Source organism: Lithobates pipiens, unplaced genomic scaffold (genome assembly GCF_037356315.1).
Source record: "Lithobates pipiens isolate NorthernLeopardFrog02 unplaced genomic scaffold, aLitPip1_a1.2 Scaffold_18, whole genome shotgun sequence".
NCBI classification, from domain to species: domain Eukaryota; kingdom Metazoa; phylum Chordata; class Amphibia; order Anura; family Ranidae; genus Lithobates; species Lithobates pipiens.
Genome location: NW_027507758.1, coordinates 49,647,229 through 49,666,208, shown reverse-complemented (window position 1 = coordinate 49,666,208; position 18,980 = coordinate 49,647,229). Strand labels below are relative to the sequence as shown.

General features: G+C 42.6%; 1 protein-coding gene across 1 annotated transcript in view; it reads right to left on the bottom strand.

Annotated features, from left to right (window-relative positions):
- The window catches only part of LRPPRC (leucine rich pentatricopeptide repeat containing), a 313,757-nt gene that overhangs the window by 162,148 nt on the left and 132,629 nt on the right, over positions 1-18,980 (bottom strand). The window contains exon 21 of the mRNA XM_077485668.1: positions 15,287-15,376. Coding sequence (XP_077341794.1) covers positions 15,287-15,376 — 90 coding nt within the window. The remainder of the gene's footprint in view (positions 1-15,286; positions 15,377-18,980) is intronic.

Sequence of the window (18,980 nt, the reverse complement as noted above, 5' to 3'; positions counted from 1 at the left end):
CAATAAGAGCTGAATGCTTGTTAAGACTAGGGGGGAGATGAAGAGGCTTCTTTAAGCTACCTTACAGTCCGTTCAGGCACTGATCTCTTTTCCCCAAAGCGCCAGTCTGTGGGTGTTCCCTCAGCGTCATCATGTACAAAGTTTATCAACCCTGCATTGTACATGAAGGAGGCCACAGTGACTGCGTCAGAAGCACCTTAGAGAGGAGGCAGTGCAGGACTGGTCACATAGATCAAGGGAGCCTATTAGGGTAGAGAGTAGGAGTATTACATCTGATTTAGACACCACTAGACTTAACCAGCCGTTAACCCGTGCAGTGCAGTGGGGCCAAATGTCATCCAACAACCTGTGTTTAACGGTGTCAGACTGTTACATTTGCTATTCATTCCCATAGGAACTACACATTAGGGCCTCAAAACAAGAGCACAACAACATTGAGGGTCCCACACATCTGGATTCTGGATTATTGAAGATTTGGCACTGCTGGTCAACACCATATACAGAAACGTCCTCTCTCTCAGCATTAGTTCTTATTTGTCATTTTGAGGTTTGAGGTTAATGTTGGGAACTAAATTCAGCATATATTCTGGATCTATAGTCAAGGCATTACATGGCAGTAATGAAGCCTTGATTAGAGGTAAACTGCCAGGGGTACTAACCCTTCCCCATTTTATCCAAAAGAAAAAATTGGGTGGACTGTACAGGACAATGCCCCTTTGTTGTAAAATTCAAAATGGTAATGAGCCTAGGAAACCTGTTTATATAAATGCTATACCAATATAAATGCTATACCTTTTTCCACAAACTAAATAAAAGATTGTTATGCGGAGAACATGGCAAAGGAGCAGGGAGAGGGGGGCAGTCAGGGGGGGTTACAAGCACCAGCACCGCGCCAATCATTCTTGACTGCCCCGATATCGGGTGACGCATCGGAGCATTTGCATGAGAACAAGTACTCCTGCAAATGCTAGTATTGGTACAACCCTAGTTTCCAACTCCATGCTTGACTATAGGGATTGTGTTCTTAGAGTCATTAGTTAGCATTTTTCTTCCTCCATACACAGCAATTCAAGTTAATGCCAAAGAGCTCAATTTTCATCTCATCTGACCACAAGAGTTTCCCATGCCGCATACACACGACCGGACTTTCCGGGAGAATAGGTCCGACGGAATCATTCTGTAGTCCGATCGTGTGTGAAATAATCCAATCGTTTTTCTTTAAAAAATTCAGACGGACCTAGAAATAGGAATTTAATCCGTTGGACAGATGTTCTATCAGGAAAACAGTTCATCTGTATACTGGTCCGACGGACCAAATAAAACGCAATGGACGTTAGTCCATTCGTGTGTGGGCAAGTCTGGTCGTTCAGAAGTCCTAACTCCGTAAGTTGTAACTCCGTCGAAAGTCTATCGGGAAGACACAGCATTACAAACCTTCTCTGAATCATTTGGATGTTCATTGGCAAACTCCAAAAACTGAAGTATTGCGTTACCAATGGATGGTTTGGGGACTGTGGTCCCAACTGCCTTGAGATCATTAACATACAAGCTCCTCCTGTGTAGTTCTGGGCTGATCCCTCACTTTTCTCATGATCACCCTTACCCCATGAGGTGAAATCTTGCAGTGCGTAAGTGATGGCTATTTTATATGTCTTCCATTTTGGAATAATCGCTCCAACAGTTGTCTCCTCCTCAAGTTTCTTGCTGATGGTCTTGTAGCCCATTCTAGCCTTCTGCAGGTCTACAATCTTGTCCCTGACCTCCTTTGACAGCTCTTTCTTCTTGCCCATGATGGAGAGGTTTGAATGGAAGAAAGATTCTCTGGACAGGTGTCTTATACACGAGTTGTCATTAGGATCACCTTCTTAAATTGACAGGACTAATCTGTATACTACATAAGCACTAAGACCACTTTCAAACGGGGGTGCTTTTCAGGCATTTTAGGGCTAAAAGGCGCTTCTTAAGCCACCCCAGTGTGAAAGCCTGAGTGCTTTCACACTGGGGCGGTGCACTTGCAGGATGTGGAAAAAAAGTCCTGCAAGCAGCATCTTTGGGGCAGTGCTGGAGCAGTGCGTACACACCGCTCCCAACACACCCTGCCCACTGAAATGAATGGGCAGCACTGCCAAAGTGCCTGCAAAACGATTTGACTGCGCTGCTAAACAGGTGCTTTTAACCCTTTCTTTGGCCACTAGAGGGGGTTAAGGCACCCCGCTAGTGGCCAAAAAGCACTGCTAAAAACGACAGTAAAGCGCCGCTAAAACTAAAATGCTTTACCGCTAACGCACCCCCACCTCAGTGTGAAAGTAATCCTGGAGTTCAAATTGAAACTAATGTTGAAAAAGGTAGACAAGAAATCTTTAAAAAATTGTATAAAACAAATAACGTACACACATTTAAGTACACGAAGAAAAATGCACTTAATGTACACCACAGGAATTGATAAATCTGTGATGAGATACGCCAAAACACAATTACGGACTTCCGCTGGCGATAAGCATGCATGAAAAGGTTAGTTAAAATGCTTAAGGCACAAGAAAACAGACATTCCTATAAACACAGCCTGCCAAGGACTAAACCTTTAAATTATCTCAGGCTTCAAATACTATGTTATCTGTAATGTTGTCACAAGCGGGTAATCTTAAAGTGGATTTTCCGAGATACAAAATACAGCGCTGCAATCATCTTTGCCAGAAAACCATGGGTAAGGAATGCAATCGCTCGGAACAAGAAATTGTCCCCAAAAGTCTGATGATATCCCACAAATTGTAGGCGCTCTTGAAAAATGAATATGAAGTAGAGCTGGGTGCCTGCCGCCGGATAGTATGAATACCTTTATCTGGCAGAATGCTATCCCTCCACGGGAAAATGGAATTTCAATCCCCAGCATTAAAAGTGGCCACATTTGACTTGCAAATGGCTGGAAACACATATCTGTTGGCTGACAGTATAGATAGAAAGGCTCTCATTCTGCACCGTGACTGCTAGCAACAGGTTTGATAGGGACTATCATCCATGCAGAGTATTATAGCAGAGTGACGCTTTCAGGGAAGGGGAAAAGGTCAGGAACACATAATCTATACAATATTCTATGTCTACCACCCCCCGGGGGTTCCCATATTTTGTAGCATCCCAACCTGTATTGTAAATAGTTTAACCCCTTATGGTCCAGAAGATACTACCCACTTCATGACGAGGACATTTTTGCTATTCGGCACTGAGCTACTTTAAATAGCAATTGTATTATTAAAGTAATTTTTTATTTTCTTTGTAAAGTAACAAACACAAAAAAACTTTACAAACATGTTATACTTGCCTCCTCTGTGCCGTGGATTTGCAAAGAGCAGCCCAGATCCTCCTCTTCTCGGGTCACTCTTTGGTGCTTCTAGCCCCTCCCTCTTGTCGAGTGCCACCACAGCAAGCAGATTGCTATAGGGGCACCTGAGCTGAGCTGCACCTCCCTGTGTCCATTCAGATACGGAGCTGCGGTTCGGCCACGCCCCCTCTCTCCTGACTGGCCAACTAACTTTGATTGACGGCAGTGGAAGCCAATGGCGCCACTGCTGTGTCTCAGCCAATCAGGAGGGAGAGTCCCGGACGGCCAAAGGACACTTGGACATCGCTGGATAAAGAAGGGGGCTCAGGTAAGTATTAGGGGGGCTGCTGCACACACAAAGAAATATCTTAATGCATCAAGATAAAAAAATACCCTTCTGCCTTTACAACCCCTTTAATGTTTAATAAAGCATTCAACACTATATGAAGCTCTCCTCCCCTCCATGTACGATACTTGCCTGGGCCATATGAAGGGACACTTGGGAAGAAGCTCTTTGAGCTGGATGGAGGATTATTAAAAGGGGCTGAGCACTTTTATCTGTGGATTTATTTAAAGAGGAGCTGCACCTAAAAAAAAAATATTAAAAGCCAGCAGCTACTAATATTGCAGCTGCTGACTTTTAATAATATCACACTTACCTGTCCCAGGTTCCAGCGATGTCGGCGGCAGATAACGAGCGATCGCTCGTCTCGCTGCAGCCACCGCCGCCATCCTCTGTCAGGGAATCGGGAAGTGAAGCATGAGGGCTTCACTGCCCGGTTCCCTACTGCGCATGCGCAAGTTGCGCTGCGCTTCTCTTATGGTCCCCCGCTGTGTCTCTGGGAACTGTGTGTTTCCCAGAACACAACGGGGGGGGGAGCCATGCGGGGGTGGGCGGAGCCATGCGGCGGTCTGGCCGGAAGTGGGTGCAGATACCTGGATTATCCAGGTAACTGCACCCCCCTCCCCCCCGAAAGGTGCCGATTGTGGCACCGGAGGGGGGGAGGGATAATACTAGCGGAACTTCCCCTTTAGGGTGAAGAACCGCTTTAAGAGCGCCTTTTTTGACTCACTTGGTAATACAAGGGGTCTAAACAATCCAATGAGTGCAATGTGTACCCGGGGCGCTACAGGTCTATCAGGAGGGATCCCATTGCAAAGCACTTTATGCATTGCCGAGTACCTTATCCGATTCACTCAAAGCAACTTATTGGATGTTTTGAGTGACACTGAGCACTTTGGCACATTTCAGACATTTTACTGTACGGTGGACATTATATATATATATATATATATATATTTTTTTTTTTTTTTTACACATTCATTTTATTTTATTAAAGGATAGAACTGCTTCCAAAATAAGTCAGACTTTGGTTCTTCACATACTATGATTGACTGCCTCATTGGCTAACTGAAGACAGGAAGGTCCACTGCAAGCTTCATCACTATCAGGAAAAAAGCAGAGCTTTGCCCATCAAAATGACTCGGCCTTCAGCCACATCTGTAGGGTTTTTAGGCCTCATGTACACTGCTGCTGCTAAACGGACATTTAGGAGCAGTTGGGCATTTTCTTCAACTGCTCCTGAACTCTCCTCTATGTTTTCTTATCAGTACATGTCCACCGGGTCATTTACAGTTGTTTTTAGACAGTTGAGTTTAGAGGGCTTTTTTGTAAAGCAAAAAAAAAAAAAAAAGAGTTCAGACACTGAGTTTAGAAGCATTTCAATCGCTAAACACAGTAACTCGCATCTAGCCGCATTTCATTTACAAGCGTTTTTCATTTTTGGCTATTTAAAAAAAACGCTTCTAAAAAACACAAATGCGGCAAACCCCTGCTAAACCCGTCAAAACGAACGTTTTAAACGTGGGTTACTATCTGTCAAGTTAAATCTTTCAGGAGAGGTTGTAAAAACGTCCAGTGTACATGAAGCCTTAAGGTTGCTACTTATTTGTGCATGCACTTCTAGGTTCTAATTGTTTGCATGTTATATGGCTGGAAGGGCCAAGGTTCATGTTTTTCATGGAACAGCGTCTGCTTCACCAGAACAAATGAGCACATAAGGAAGGATCTAAAACCCCAATAACTATGGAATACACAATTGCTGAGATTTATGATCCTGTTTTATGTGCTCATTCAGCCTCTTGCAGGTTTTCTCCAGTATGACCTTCAGGACCTCCGGGATGAGGACAAACAAAACAGGAGAAAAGTATATGGTGTACCATTCACTGTACCTACACTTCGGTCCGTATATATTTGGACACAGGCACAATTTTCATACTTTTGGCTCTGTTAGCCACCAGAATACAATTAACACTAAACAATCCAAATGAATTTGAAGTGCAGACTTTGAGCTCTAAGGGGGTCGAACTATAAAGTGCAAATTTTAGGAACTGCAGCCATTCTTATACACAGTCCCCCCATTTTCAGGGGCTCAAATGTAATTGGACAAATGAATAGAATCATAAAAATAAAAAAAAATTAATATTTTGTTGAGAATCCTTTACTGGCAATGACTGCCTGGAGTCTGGAACCCATGGACATTACCAAACACTGGGTTTCCTCCTTTCTGATGCTTTCCCAGGCTCTAACTGAAGCGGTCTTCAGTTGTTTGTGGGTTTGTCTGTCTTTAGCTTTGCCTTCAGAAAGTGAAACGCATGCTCAATTAGGTTGAGATCAGGTGATTGACTCGGCCATTACAGAATATTCCACTTCTTTTCCTGTAAAAGATCCTCAGTTGCTTTTACAGTGTGTTTTGGATCATTGTCTCTCTGTACTGTGCAGCGACATCCCATCAACTTTGCTGCATTTGGCTGAATTTGGGCTGACTGTATATCTTTAAACACTGCAGAATTTATCCGGCTGCTTCTGTCACATGATCAATAAACACCAAAGACCCAGTGCCACTGAAAGCCATGCATGCCCATGCCATCACACTGCCTCCACCATGTTTTACAGATTATGCTTTGGATCACAAGCTGTTCCAAGCCTTCTCCACAGTTTTTTCTTCCCATCAGTCTGGTAAAGAATAATCTTAGTTTCATCCACCCAAAGAATGCTTTTCCAGAACTGGTCTGGCTTTTTTTTGGCAAAGTATAATCTGCCTTTTCTGTTTTTCAGACTTATGAATGGTTTGCATCTTGTGGTGAACCCTCTGTATTTGCTCTTGTGAAGTCTTCTCTTGATTGTAGACTTTGACAATGATAGGCTCACCTCCTGGAGAATGTCAATCACTTGTCTGGATGTTATGAATGGGTCTTTGATCATCCACCACTGTTGTCTTCCGTGGACATCCAGGCCTTTTAATGTTGCTGAGCTTACCGAGGCGTTCTTTCCTCAAGATGTACCAAACTTGCTGCTATCTCTCTGATGGATTTGTTTCGTTTTTGCAGTCTTACAATGCCCTGTTTCACTTGCATGATGTAAGTTCACAGCAACAGATTCCAAATGCAAATACATTAGTACCTTGGATTAAGACATAATCCTTTCCAGAAGAATGCTTGCAATCCAAAGTACTCATATCAAAGCAAGTTTCCCCATAGGAATCAATGGAAACTCTTAATAATAATTTGTTCCACAGCCACTGCTTGTCTATGCAGTACCGCATGTGGCCAGAGGTGGGGAGGCACCGGAGACACTCGGAAACACTCAGAGACCACTCTGAGATGCTCGGGAACAGATGGTTTCCGAGAGTCACTGGTGCCCCTGCACCTCTGGCCAAATACAGTACTGCACACCCCAGAGGCTTGAATCTTGATAGTCTTGTGAGACGATGCTAGCAAACCGAATCAGAATTTAAAGAAAAAAAAAAAAAAAAAAAGCTTGTATTGCGAAACGCTCGTAAACCGCGTTACACGCAATCAGAGGTTCCACTGTACCTCAATCGAGACCCCACACACACTATTAGATTTTCTGCAGATTTTTGTCTTCAGATTTACCAAAACCATATTATACGAGGTCAAACCTTAAGCGTTTCAATTTGTATGCAATCAGGCAGGCCCTTGCATCTGCAGAAAATCTAATGTGTAGTGTGTATGGGGCCTTAGAATCAACTCCAGACCTTTTACCTGCTTAAATGATTTAGAAATAAAGGAGTAGCCCACACCTAGTCATGAAATTCAATTGACCAATCACTTTTGGTCCATTGAAAAAAAAGGGGGGGGGGGGCTATTCTTAAGAGCTGTAATTCATAAACTCCGCCTTTGACTTGGGTGCACATACCCTCAAATGAAACCTGAGACTGCACTTTCAGCCCATAACCATTATATAACTATAGCTTGAATAATGTTTTGGCAAGTACCTGAAAAACTAAAATTGTGCCAGTGTACAAATATATATTGACCTAACTGTATAAGATATAATGCTCAAAGAGGCAGTGCAGCAAAAACAGTTAGGCTTCATCACACTGGCACTGCTGTGTTAGACCCAGTTTACATCTATGTAGTTCTCCATGTCAGGTTTGTGTGGGCACAGCAGCCTATTCAATTTAATGGGCTGCTGTGCCTGCATTTCCTGCAGGGAAAGAGTCTCTGCACCTTTATTAAAACATGGCCACACGGAAAGCAAAAGCTCCATGTGTGCGAAACTGCACCACATTTTTCATAACTTGCACCCCTGCAAGTTACATGTGCGGCTGCGGGAATGTGTGCAATTTACATGCACACCCGCATAGATGCCCATATCAATTGTATACCTATAGCTTGAATATGTTTTGGTAAACACTTGAAAAAACTAAAATTGCGCCTGTGTCCAAATCTATATGGGTCTAACTGTATGTATCTCATCCTCTATTATTTATGAATAAATTAAACAAAATCAGTCCCAAGACAGAGCCTTACCACTCCAGATGGTCTAAGTGCATGTTATTTATCACTACCCTTTGGGCACGTCTCTGTAACCAGTTTTCTATCCAAGAACAAACCTTATGGTCCATGCCTACAGACCTCAGTTTGTAGATTAAGCGTTTATGGGGAACTGCATGCTTTTGCAAAATCCAGATAAACCACATCCACAGGCCATCCCCTATCTAGATGGCAGCTCACTTCCTCGTAGAATGCTAACAGATTGGTCTGGCAGGAACGACCCCTTTTAAACTCATGCTGATTACTACTAATGATGCGATTTTCATTAACTAATTCTGGGATATAGTCCCTTATTACATCCTACAATAATTTACCTACTATTGAGGTTCGGCTGACTGGCCTTTTTTGAATATTGGTACCATATTTACTTTTCTCCAATCAGCTGGTACAATTCCTGTCACTATGCGTTCCAGAGATTAGGAATAATGGTCTAGCTATAACCTGACTGAGTTCTTTGAGGACTCTCGAGTGTAAGTCATCTGGTCTTGGGGATTTCTGTTGAGCTTTTCTAGTCTTTTCTCAACTTCGGTCTCGGTTAGCCACAAGTGCATGTCCTGAAACCTGTTACTAACAATACAGTCGTGGTCAGTATACCCCTTCTTTTCCTGTGTAAAAACTGAGGAGAAGAAAGCATTTAATACAGTTGCATTCTCTGTGTAATGCATAATCATCATCCCTTCATCTTCTTATGTCTGATCTCACTTTTCTACTGTTAATATAACCAAAACGTTTCTTGTGATTTTTTTTTAACTCTCCTCTGCTACGTGTCTCTCGTAGACTTTAGCCACCTTATTATTACAATCCTTGTAGTGTTGGAATGCTGACAATGACTCATCCCCTTTATATTTTCTAAAGGCCATTTTTTTCTCTTTAATAGAACTTTTTATGTTACAGTTTAGTGACCCAGGTTTAACCTTCACTCTTCTATATTTATTGCCCATTGGAATGCACTGTGTGATGATACCTTTGTTTAAGGTTTTCATAAAGCATTCCCACTTTTCTTCCATGTTCAATGTTTCTAGTATTTGATCTGAATTGATGTCTTGTAGTACTGAGCACAGTTCAGAAAAGTTTGTTCATTTGAAATTTAGTGTTCTTGTACTACCCTTGTGTATCCTTTTCCTACGATTTATGCTAAATGTGATCATTTTGTGATCACTGGATCCTAAGTTGTCCCATATTTCCACATCCGAGTTTAGACTTGAATCGTAATTAATCGTTCGTAATTAATAGATCTAGCAATGCATTATTTCTAGTTGGGGAATCCACCAATTGGGACGTGAAGTTGTCCTGTAAGAAATTTAAGAAATTACGGGCATTTAAGGAGCGAGCTGTCCCCTCTGCCCAGTCAATATCGGGATAGTTGATAGTTCACCTCCCCCTTGTCTTACTTACAATGTCCCTTCGCTTTACCACCCTTTAACAATTTTTGATATATAGGACACACCCCTCTCCCTCTTCTACTTTCCCTGGCCTTCTGATACAAGGAATAACCCTGGAAATTTGCCAGCCAGTCGTGTGAGCTGTCTAACCAAGTTTCTGTTATTCCCACAAAGTCCAAGTCCTCCTTGTGTAATAGCAGCTCCATTTCTTCCATTTTGTTAGTTAGGCTCCTGGCATTTGTGTATACGCCTCTCAGTATTGTACGGGTGCATATTAATTTTCTCCTTATGTTTTCTCAGGCTTAATCTTTAAATGTGTCAACTCATTTATCCCAAGATTAGGTATTATGCCTATATTATCACCAGTGACTTATCTTTTACCCTCTGTCCTTTGCTCACTGCCAGCTATTTCTGAAAATATCATTTTGGAGGTCCCTCTCTTCAAACTATTCTCTAAGGCCCTACTTAATGTGATTGTAGCCGTATTAGTGAAATTGTGAAAGTACTCAATTTTCTCTAAGGCCCTGAAATCATTACAAATAAACCAAAACAAATAAGTTCAGAAATTAAGTTATGTGTAATAAAATGGAATGACACTGGGAAAAAGGTATTGAACACACTAACTGAACTAAAATGTATTTAATACTTGGTGCAAAATCCTTTGTTGGTAATGACAGTTTCAAGATGCCTCCTGTATAGAGAAACTAGTCGCATGTATTGCTCAGGTGTGATTTTGGCACATTCTTCCACACAGTCTTCAAATCTTGAAGGTTCTGTGGGCCTCTATGAACTTGGATCTGTAGTTTTTTTCCATATATTTTCTATTGGATTTAAGTTGGGTGACTTGTTGGACCATTCTAGAAGCAATATTTTCTCTTTCGTTGAAACCAGTTCAAATTTTCCTTGGCTTTGTGTTTGGGATCATTGTCTTGCTAAAATGTCCACCCTTGTCTCATCTTCATCATCCTGGTAGATGGCAGCATATTTTTAGTAAGAATGTATTGGTACATCTTTCCATTCATCCTTCCTTCAAAGATATGAAGTTTGCCAGTACCGCATGTTGAAAAACAGCCCCAAACCATGATGTTCCCACCTCCAAACTTCACTGTTGGAATAGGGGCGTTTTTGGGGTGATGTGTAGTGCCATTTGACCTCCAAACATGGTGTGTATTATGGCATGCGAAGAGCTAAATTTTTGTCTCATCTGACCAGATTATATTCTCCCAGTATTTCACAGGCTTGTCTAAAAGTTGCGCAGCAAACGTTAAACAAGCTTCAACATGCCTTTTCTTCAGCAACGGAGTCTCACGTAGTGAGTGTGTATATAGGCCATGGTGGGATGAGTTTACTACTCATGGCTTTCCTTTAAACAATTGTACCTGCTAATTCCAGGGTTTTTTACTGGTTTGGCTCTTGGACAACTCTTATGATAATTCAGAATTCTTGCAAGGAGCACCCGGTTGTGGCCTGTTTATGGTTGAAATGATGTTCTTTCCACTTCCGAATTATGGCCCCAACAGTGCCCACTACCCAATGGCATCAGTATTGTTTTGCCAGTGTAAGGTTGCAAAGGTCTTGAGAGCTCCTTGCCTTTACCCATCATGAGATGTTTGTGTGATACCATGGTAATGAGACACCTGGCCATCAGTTGTGAATGAACCAGCTGATATTAATTTGCACTAAAAAGGGGCAGGATCGCTTTCTATTTACTGATAGATTTCAGCCGGTGTCTTGGCTTTCCATGCCCTTTTGCACCTCCCTTTCTTCACGTGATCAATACTTTTTTTCCTGTGTCATTCCATTTTATTACACATAACTTCAATTTTGAACTTATTTTTGTTTCTTTGTATGTATGGATTGCATGGGTTGTTACCAACATGTGGCGACAATTTCAATAGCACCTTTAGAAATATATTTACCTAGAACAGGGATCCTCAAACTACGGCCCTCCAGCTGTTGCAAAACTACACATCCCATGAGGCACTGTAAAACTCTGACATTCACAGACATGACAAGGCATGATGGGAATTGTAGTTCCTGAACAACTGGAGGGCCGTAGTTTGAGGACCCCTGACCTAGAAGAATGGTGACCTGTTCAATACCTATTTTACCCATTGTTTAAAACTACCCTTCCCTCAGACTGACAGTGCTGCTGTGCAAAAGGTGTGTCTGTTGGCTCCACCATCCGCAGTGGTGACACCCTAATACAGGAAGGGTGTTACTGGCTGAATCACCCAGTGAAAACAAAAGGGATAAATACTATAGGAAGAAAACTAATACAGCCACTGCATTTAATGATTGTAAGCTGCAACATACTTATATTTCGTTTTTTGTTTGGTACCACTTTAAAGCAGGTTTCACTGCATTGACGTGCAGTCAGAAAAACAGAATTATATTTTTGCTAAATGCAGATAAACTGAACTCAAGGTTCAGCATTAATGGTACCATTGAAAAATCATTACCCTGCATTTATACAAATTTACAAATTTCCTCTAAAAGCATATAAACACAGGTTTGACGAGGCCATTGTGATCGAGGTCTTTGCAAACCTCGTCTCATGATAAATAAAGAGACCCCCTCTCCAGACCATTAGGAAAAAATCCTACTATAGGACTAGAGAACCAGGCCTTTTTTTATTCTCTGAAAATAGGTGCAGGAACTCAACCATGACCCATGAAATCCCCTTCTCCCCCACACACACACACACACCTTCCATCAAATAGTGGGTGCGGTCGAATTTCACAATAGGTGGGTCTTAACCACTTCCCGACCAGCGCACGACGATGTACGTCGACAGAATGGCACGGGCAGGCATATTGGCGTACAGGTACGTCCAATATTCGATGCCGCCCTGCCATCGGGAGCGCGCCGCCGGCGGCGCGCTCCCGCGCTGGTCGGAAAACCCCGTGAGTCCGGTCGCGGGACCCGCGGACTCGATCGCCGCGGGCATCCCCGCGATCGTCTCACGGAGTGGCCGAATCGAGGAAATGCTGTGTAAACAACATTTTTCCATTCCGCCTAGCAACTAGTGACGCTGATCTCTGCTCCATGTGATTGGAGCAGAGATCAGTGTACACTAAATGAAAGCCCAACCCCCCCACAGTTAGTAACACACCCCTAGAAACACTTAACCCCTACACTGCCACCCACTGGTTAACCCTTTCACTGCCAGTGTCATTTACACAGGAATCACTGCATTTATATAGCAAGCATTACTGTATAAATGACAATGGTCCCAAAAATGTGTCAAAAATGTCCGATGGGTCCCCCACAATGTCGCAGTCACAATAAAAATCGCAGATCGCCGCCATTACTAGTAAAAAAAAAAAAAAAAATTATTAATAAAAATGCTATAAAACTATCCCTATTTTGTAAACACTATAACTTTTGCGCAAACCAATCAATCGCTTATTGCGATTTTTTTTTTTTTTTACCAAAAATATGTAGAAGAATACGTATCGGCCTAAACTGAGGGAAAAAAATGTTTTTTTATATATTTTTGGGGGATATTTATTATAACAAAAAAGTAAAAAATAATGCGTTTTTTTCAAAATTGTCGCTCTATTTTTGTTTATAGCGCAAAAAATAAAAACCGCAGGGGTGATCAAATACCACCAAAAGAAAGCTCTATTTGTGGGAAAAAAAGGACGTCAATTTTGTTTGGGAGCCACGTCGCACGACCGCGCAATTGTCAGTTAAAGCGACGCAGTGCCGAATCGCAAAAAGTGGTCTGGTCTTTGACCAGCAAATTGGTCCGGTCTGAGAGTGGTTAAAGAGCATTAAATACCAGGCGTGCGATACGAACAGAAAGCAGAGTTTGGAGGGGTAGTTACGCTATGTGCAGAGTTCGGTGGTACACTACCTACAAAAAAAGTTCAGAGGTAGGCTACACAGAGTGTAGAACTCAGTCTTCTCCCACAGCTGCTTACCTCTGCATATCCCATCCACATCTCATTTTCACCCCTCTTCAGCTCTGACCTCTGCATGCAATCCCCCCTCCTTAAAAGCTCCATCTTCCACATGTCGAACTTTTGCTGCGGTGTTAAGCTGAAGCAACCAGCCAGCTCCAGAACCGTCCCTCACACTGTAGTACTCCCGTCTTTCTCACTTGCAGAGAGATCATCCAGTGGGGATGTTGGCATCCGCACTGCACCCTGAACGCCTGCTTCTCCCTTTTCCCCACCCTACACTCAGTGGGAGTTGCTAAGGAGATGAGATCTGTGGGAGCCTTTGGGAGACAACCTGTCACTTGTAAACACAGAAGCCAGACTTTTGTGTTTACAGGCGATAGTGGAGAACAGAGGGTCTGAGCCAGAGGTGGTAGAACGGAGTTCCACCAAGTACCAGCTGAAAAAAGCCCTGTCTAGAACTGTATAGATTCATCTACAATGTCCCTTATACTTTTGACTAGTTGCCTAGTCTCTGCTGATAAAAAGCATCCTTACAGAATAAAGATTCCGCTGATTTTCTGCTGAGCGGTCGCATGATAGGTCCATGTCTGCTCCACTTATGCAGAGTGGACACGGACACAGCCCACTCTGCACTATGGGTAGCTAGATGTAAATGGGCTGGCTAACCATTTACACCCAACTTTTGATCAAAGCAGACGGAGGGGAGTGAATCTTTTTTTTTTTTTTTTTTTTACCAGACTGGACTCTGAGGTAGCCGGGAGTAAACAGGCACAAGTCTGTTTACATCCAACTGCCCATAGAAGAGAATGGAGAGTCCCATCTGGTCCGGCTGAAGAATGGACAGCTGGACCCGATTGAACCTCTTGTTTGAAATGGGCTTACTGTTAAAGCAGAGTCCCATCCATTTAAAAGTCAGCAGCTACAAAGTCTAGCTGCTGACTTTTAATAATCATACACTCACCTGTCCCACAGTCCAGCGATGAGGGTGCAGGAAGCCTCGCTCCTCTCCGCGGGGCAAGCTGGGTGCCTGTAAAAACAGGGTACCCGCTCCTATGCCAAATGTGGCATGTCAGGGGGTCACCTGCACTTAAAGAGGAAGTTCCATATTTGGGTGGAACTCCGCTTTAACAAGATAAAGCCTGGATTCCTGCAATTACGGGTAGATTTTACAATTGGGCCTAATTGGAAAACGCCTCTATAATAAATCAGGTTCCAACTTTTATTCTACAAGGAAAACAAATAAAACATTTTCCCATTTTTTTTATATTTTTTGTACCTGAGGTTTGTCAAGTTTTAAAATAACTCAACATTTACATATACTGTATATATCAATGGGTCACAGGAGCACACTAAGCCAAACTTATATAGAAGATGTCCATTTCTCGTCACTCTGAAATATGGCTGTAATGTCGATCAGCTTTGATTATAGCTCAGAGACTGCCAAAGTATCAAGTAAGCACACCTTTCCTGCAGAGTGGGTGCAGCACAGTGTAACAGCACTTTTCATGTTTACCGGTGCTTTCATGTGTTAGATCGGGTATTTTTGGTGAATTTTATGAAAGTGCACTAAAAGTCCTGCATGCTGCATCAATGGTGCGCTTTTAGAAAATGCACCAAAAACAAATATAGGGGAAAATGTGGGAAAACTAAAACCAAAAGTGAACGTACACTACGCTACACCAACATTGCGGGGAAACCGCACCAAAGAATTGTGAAAGGGGCCTTTTATAAGGACTTAAATATATGATGCATAATAAAAATAAAAAAAAAAGAAGAATTTATGGGAACACGCCAACAATGTCAACAGGCTACATTACCTCTATGGTAAATAATGCATTAACTAGATTCCTTAAGGTTTCTTCATAATTAATGTCTCCGGTTTTCAATCTCTCCAATTCTTCTTCCAGCTTAGAAATAAGTGTAGCATAAAAAGAAGAAAAAAAAAAAAAAAAAATTTAATTTTACACAACCATTATAAAAAATAAAAAAAAAATCTGCTTTAAAGTATAGTATGTAAATCCAATCAAAATCTTAAACATTAATGGTCGCTTCAAAAAGTGTGGTCGTCCTGTCAAAAGGTTTCTGATATATACAAGGAGCTGCCCTAACACACATTATGCAGGCATTGTCAGAGGCTGAGGAAGATCAGCAGTGCAGAGATGTACCAAAAGGTAAAATCCAGTGTAAGCAAGGTGTTCTATTAAATAAATGGCTTTCCTGTAAAATCTCACAAGACACAGGAAAGCCAATAATCACAATACTGGGTTATGCCCCACCTCTGGGTGGATAGCAAGCAATGTCAGTGAGAGGGAAGGGATCTGTGTTCTGTACTCCAAGAAAGATTTTACAGGTAAGTAAAAAAAACATTTTGTTTTAAATTATACATCACAGGACAGCACATTTTTAGACTACTGGGGTGTTGTTCAAAAGCAAACCCATGAAAAGAAAGCAACAGCAAACAATGGCTAACAGACCCCTAATAACAAAGCCTCAACAGAAAGAAGAGGAACAACTGAAAAGGCCCTACATGGCCACCAGGAAAACTTTGTGACCTAGGCCAAAAACCACTGAAGCCTGAACATCCACCTTAAAAATAAAAAAAAATAAAGTGCATGCGTACACCAGGTGGCAGCTTTACAAACTGGGAAACTGAAATACCTGAACACAGAAAGACCCACAAAACATCAACACTTCTGATAAAGCAAGCCTTCACACGAGAGAAGGAAAACCATTTCCTTCAGGTCATATGCCCAAGTAATGACATATCTGAACCACACTGCAAGTATGGAGCGAGATGCAACCTGACCCTTCCAGAAGCCTTCAAGCAACGAAGACAAAGCATTCGATTGATGAATCAAGGCCATGGTAGCGAGATATACTCACACAGTCTTTAAAACATCTATAGACTATGGAGGATAATCTCCTTGAGATGTTTTGGAGCAGGACAAAAAGGAAGGCAACACTATGTTCAGAGTCAAATGTAATGAGACTGTTTCACATTATGAGGCCCCAGCATAAAAGTCTTTTTGGACAAGGAATGGCTCCATACAGGATAAAGGCCTCCAATTAAGACATCCTCCCGCTAGAGGTAATCACCATTAAGGTAACCTTTCTTGAAAGGAAAAGCGGAAGATCCCTGATAGGCTCAAATAGTGGCATTCAGTGTTAATTTTGTCAATCAAAATTAAAATTATTTAGAAGCCTAAAATACAAACTAAAAATGTTATTTTAGACAAAAGGCTGGCAAAAACTAAATCGAAATTTGTCAAAATGAACACTGGTGGCATTGGAAGGGCCAACAATGCTAAGCTGAGGTCCAGATGAGTCAGCAGAGAACACACCGGTGGCACAATGCGAGCCTCTCCCTGTACTAATGCTATGATCAAGGAATGGGAAGCAAGCGGCCTTTAAAAAAAGTACCATCAAGACCTTTGATTGTCCTTAATGGCTAATGACTGGTCCAATCCCAACTGTAAAAAGTATAAAATCAATGCCACAGAATACTTTCTAATATGCAGCTTCCCCTTCTTACACGAAAGTAAGCTTTCCATTTGCAATGGTAAATCTTGTGAGATGAGGGCTTTTAGGTCTTCACTCAGGTTGCAATCGGTCCCAAAATCCCCAATTTCTCAGGACTTGGGCCTCCATAGCCAGGCTGTCAAAGGCAGTATCTGTGAAGCAGGATGGAGCAAGGGACCTTGTGACAGAAGGTCCAGGACTGTCCAGTCTGGTCCACGGAGAGTATGGTAGGAGACTATGTACAAGTACCATGTCCTCCTGGGCCAATCCAATGCAATTACAATCACCGGAATGCCTTCCCAACCTATACTTCGCAAAAGGAAAGGTATGGGTTTAAATTGATTTCATAGGGTCACTAGGGCACCCACCCCAAGACCCCTGGACGTTCATCTGCCAATTTTCCACATCTAATACCGTGTGCCGCAGAAAAGGTCTGACGGTTTTCCCCGATAGAGTTCCGAACAAACGGACTTGCCCACACAGTCCATTTGTTTTGAATATGACGACGTACGACAGGACTAGAAAAGGAAGTTCAATAGCCAGTAGCCAATAGCTGCCCTTGTGTCGTATTTGGTCTGTCGGACCAGCATACAGACGAATGGTTCTCCCGCTAGAAATTGATTCCCGTCGGACAGATTTGAAACATGTTCTATTTCTAGGGCCGCCTGAATTTTTGAAGGAAAAAGTCAGATGAAGCCCACACACGGTTGTAATATTCGAGGGAATGATTCCGTCTGACCTTTTCTGCCAGAAAGTTCAGTCATGTGTACGTGGCATAATACACAATACCGACTGGACGGAACGAAAAGTTCTGCCCAAGTCAAAAGGAGCTCCGTTTCATGGAGAGGCGCCTGACTTTTCTAATGACCGATTCAGATTCCAGACAGTTCCAGGATGTTGATTGGCATTTCAGCTTCAATTTATAACCAGGTCACCGGAATCCATGCCACCCCTCCCACATATATGCCCAGCTGTCTAATGTCTGTAGTCAGGACTCCCTTCCCCATCCACCCCCCTCCTGGTTAGTGTTTATCTTCAGCACTTTCCATACCACAGGGAGAACAAATTTACTGGACTCCAGCACAGGACTGGAAAGCCACCACTCAAGAACTAACTTGGTCATGGGGTGCAGATTCATGGGATGATCAAAGGGCAGAGAGACAGTTTGTCCTATGCTAGCAGGATGTTGCAACACTTCTGAATGAAATTGAGCATACAGGACTGTTTCAACTAAGACCACCATCAACTCAAACACCATCAGTGGATGGTGGAGCAATAATGGATAAAATGGGCATTTTAGGGAATGTAGTTCCTGTACCTTGTGTCTTCAGCTTCTCCTGGGGAAGAAAGGCTTGTCCTACAGCCCCGTCAAGGTCTAGGTGCCGACAGTCCAGTGGTAAGAGGGGTCTAGGGCTGACTTATGTAGACTGAGAACCCCGTCAAAGTCCAGCAGGGCTTGCACAATATGCAGCACATCGGTTCGGAGATCTTTTGTCTTTTCAGCAGGAGCAGGTCATTCAAATACCACAGAATGTTTATCCACTCAACAGTTAAATGCCGGGGGTAGCACCTTCATTAGGGCTCTTGGTGCCATGGTTAATGCTTCTCCCCAAACGTAAAGTGCAGATGGCACTGAAGAGGCTGCAAAATGTGGATGTGGCGATAAATAACCTTGAAGTCTACAAAGGCCAGATGGAGAGACAGATGATCTGGCAGATCTGTACAGAACTTTTGTACATGTAGAAACTTGTTCAGCCAGTTTAACTCTAGAGTGGGTTGTACCGTGCCATTTGGTTTGACACTATAAAAAGGTTGGAATAATGTCTGCAATACCTTTTTTTGTTCTAGAACAGAGAGTTGATGCCTTCAGAGCACCCCAAGTACATGGAGGGCCTGTTGTTTTGTTGATTATGCTGTCAAATATGCCTAAAGCAATGCAAGGAGGAGGCAAATCATGAAACTCCAGCTTGTACATTCTAGTCAATATTTTTG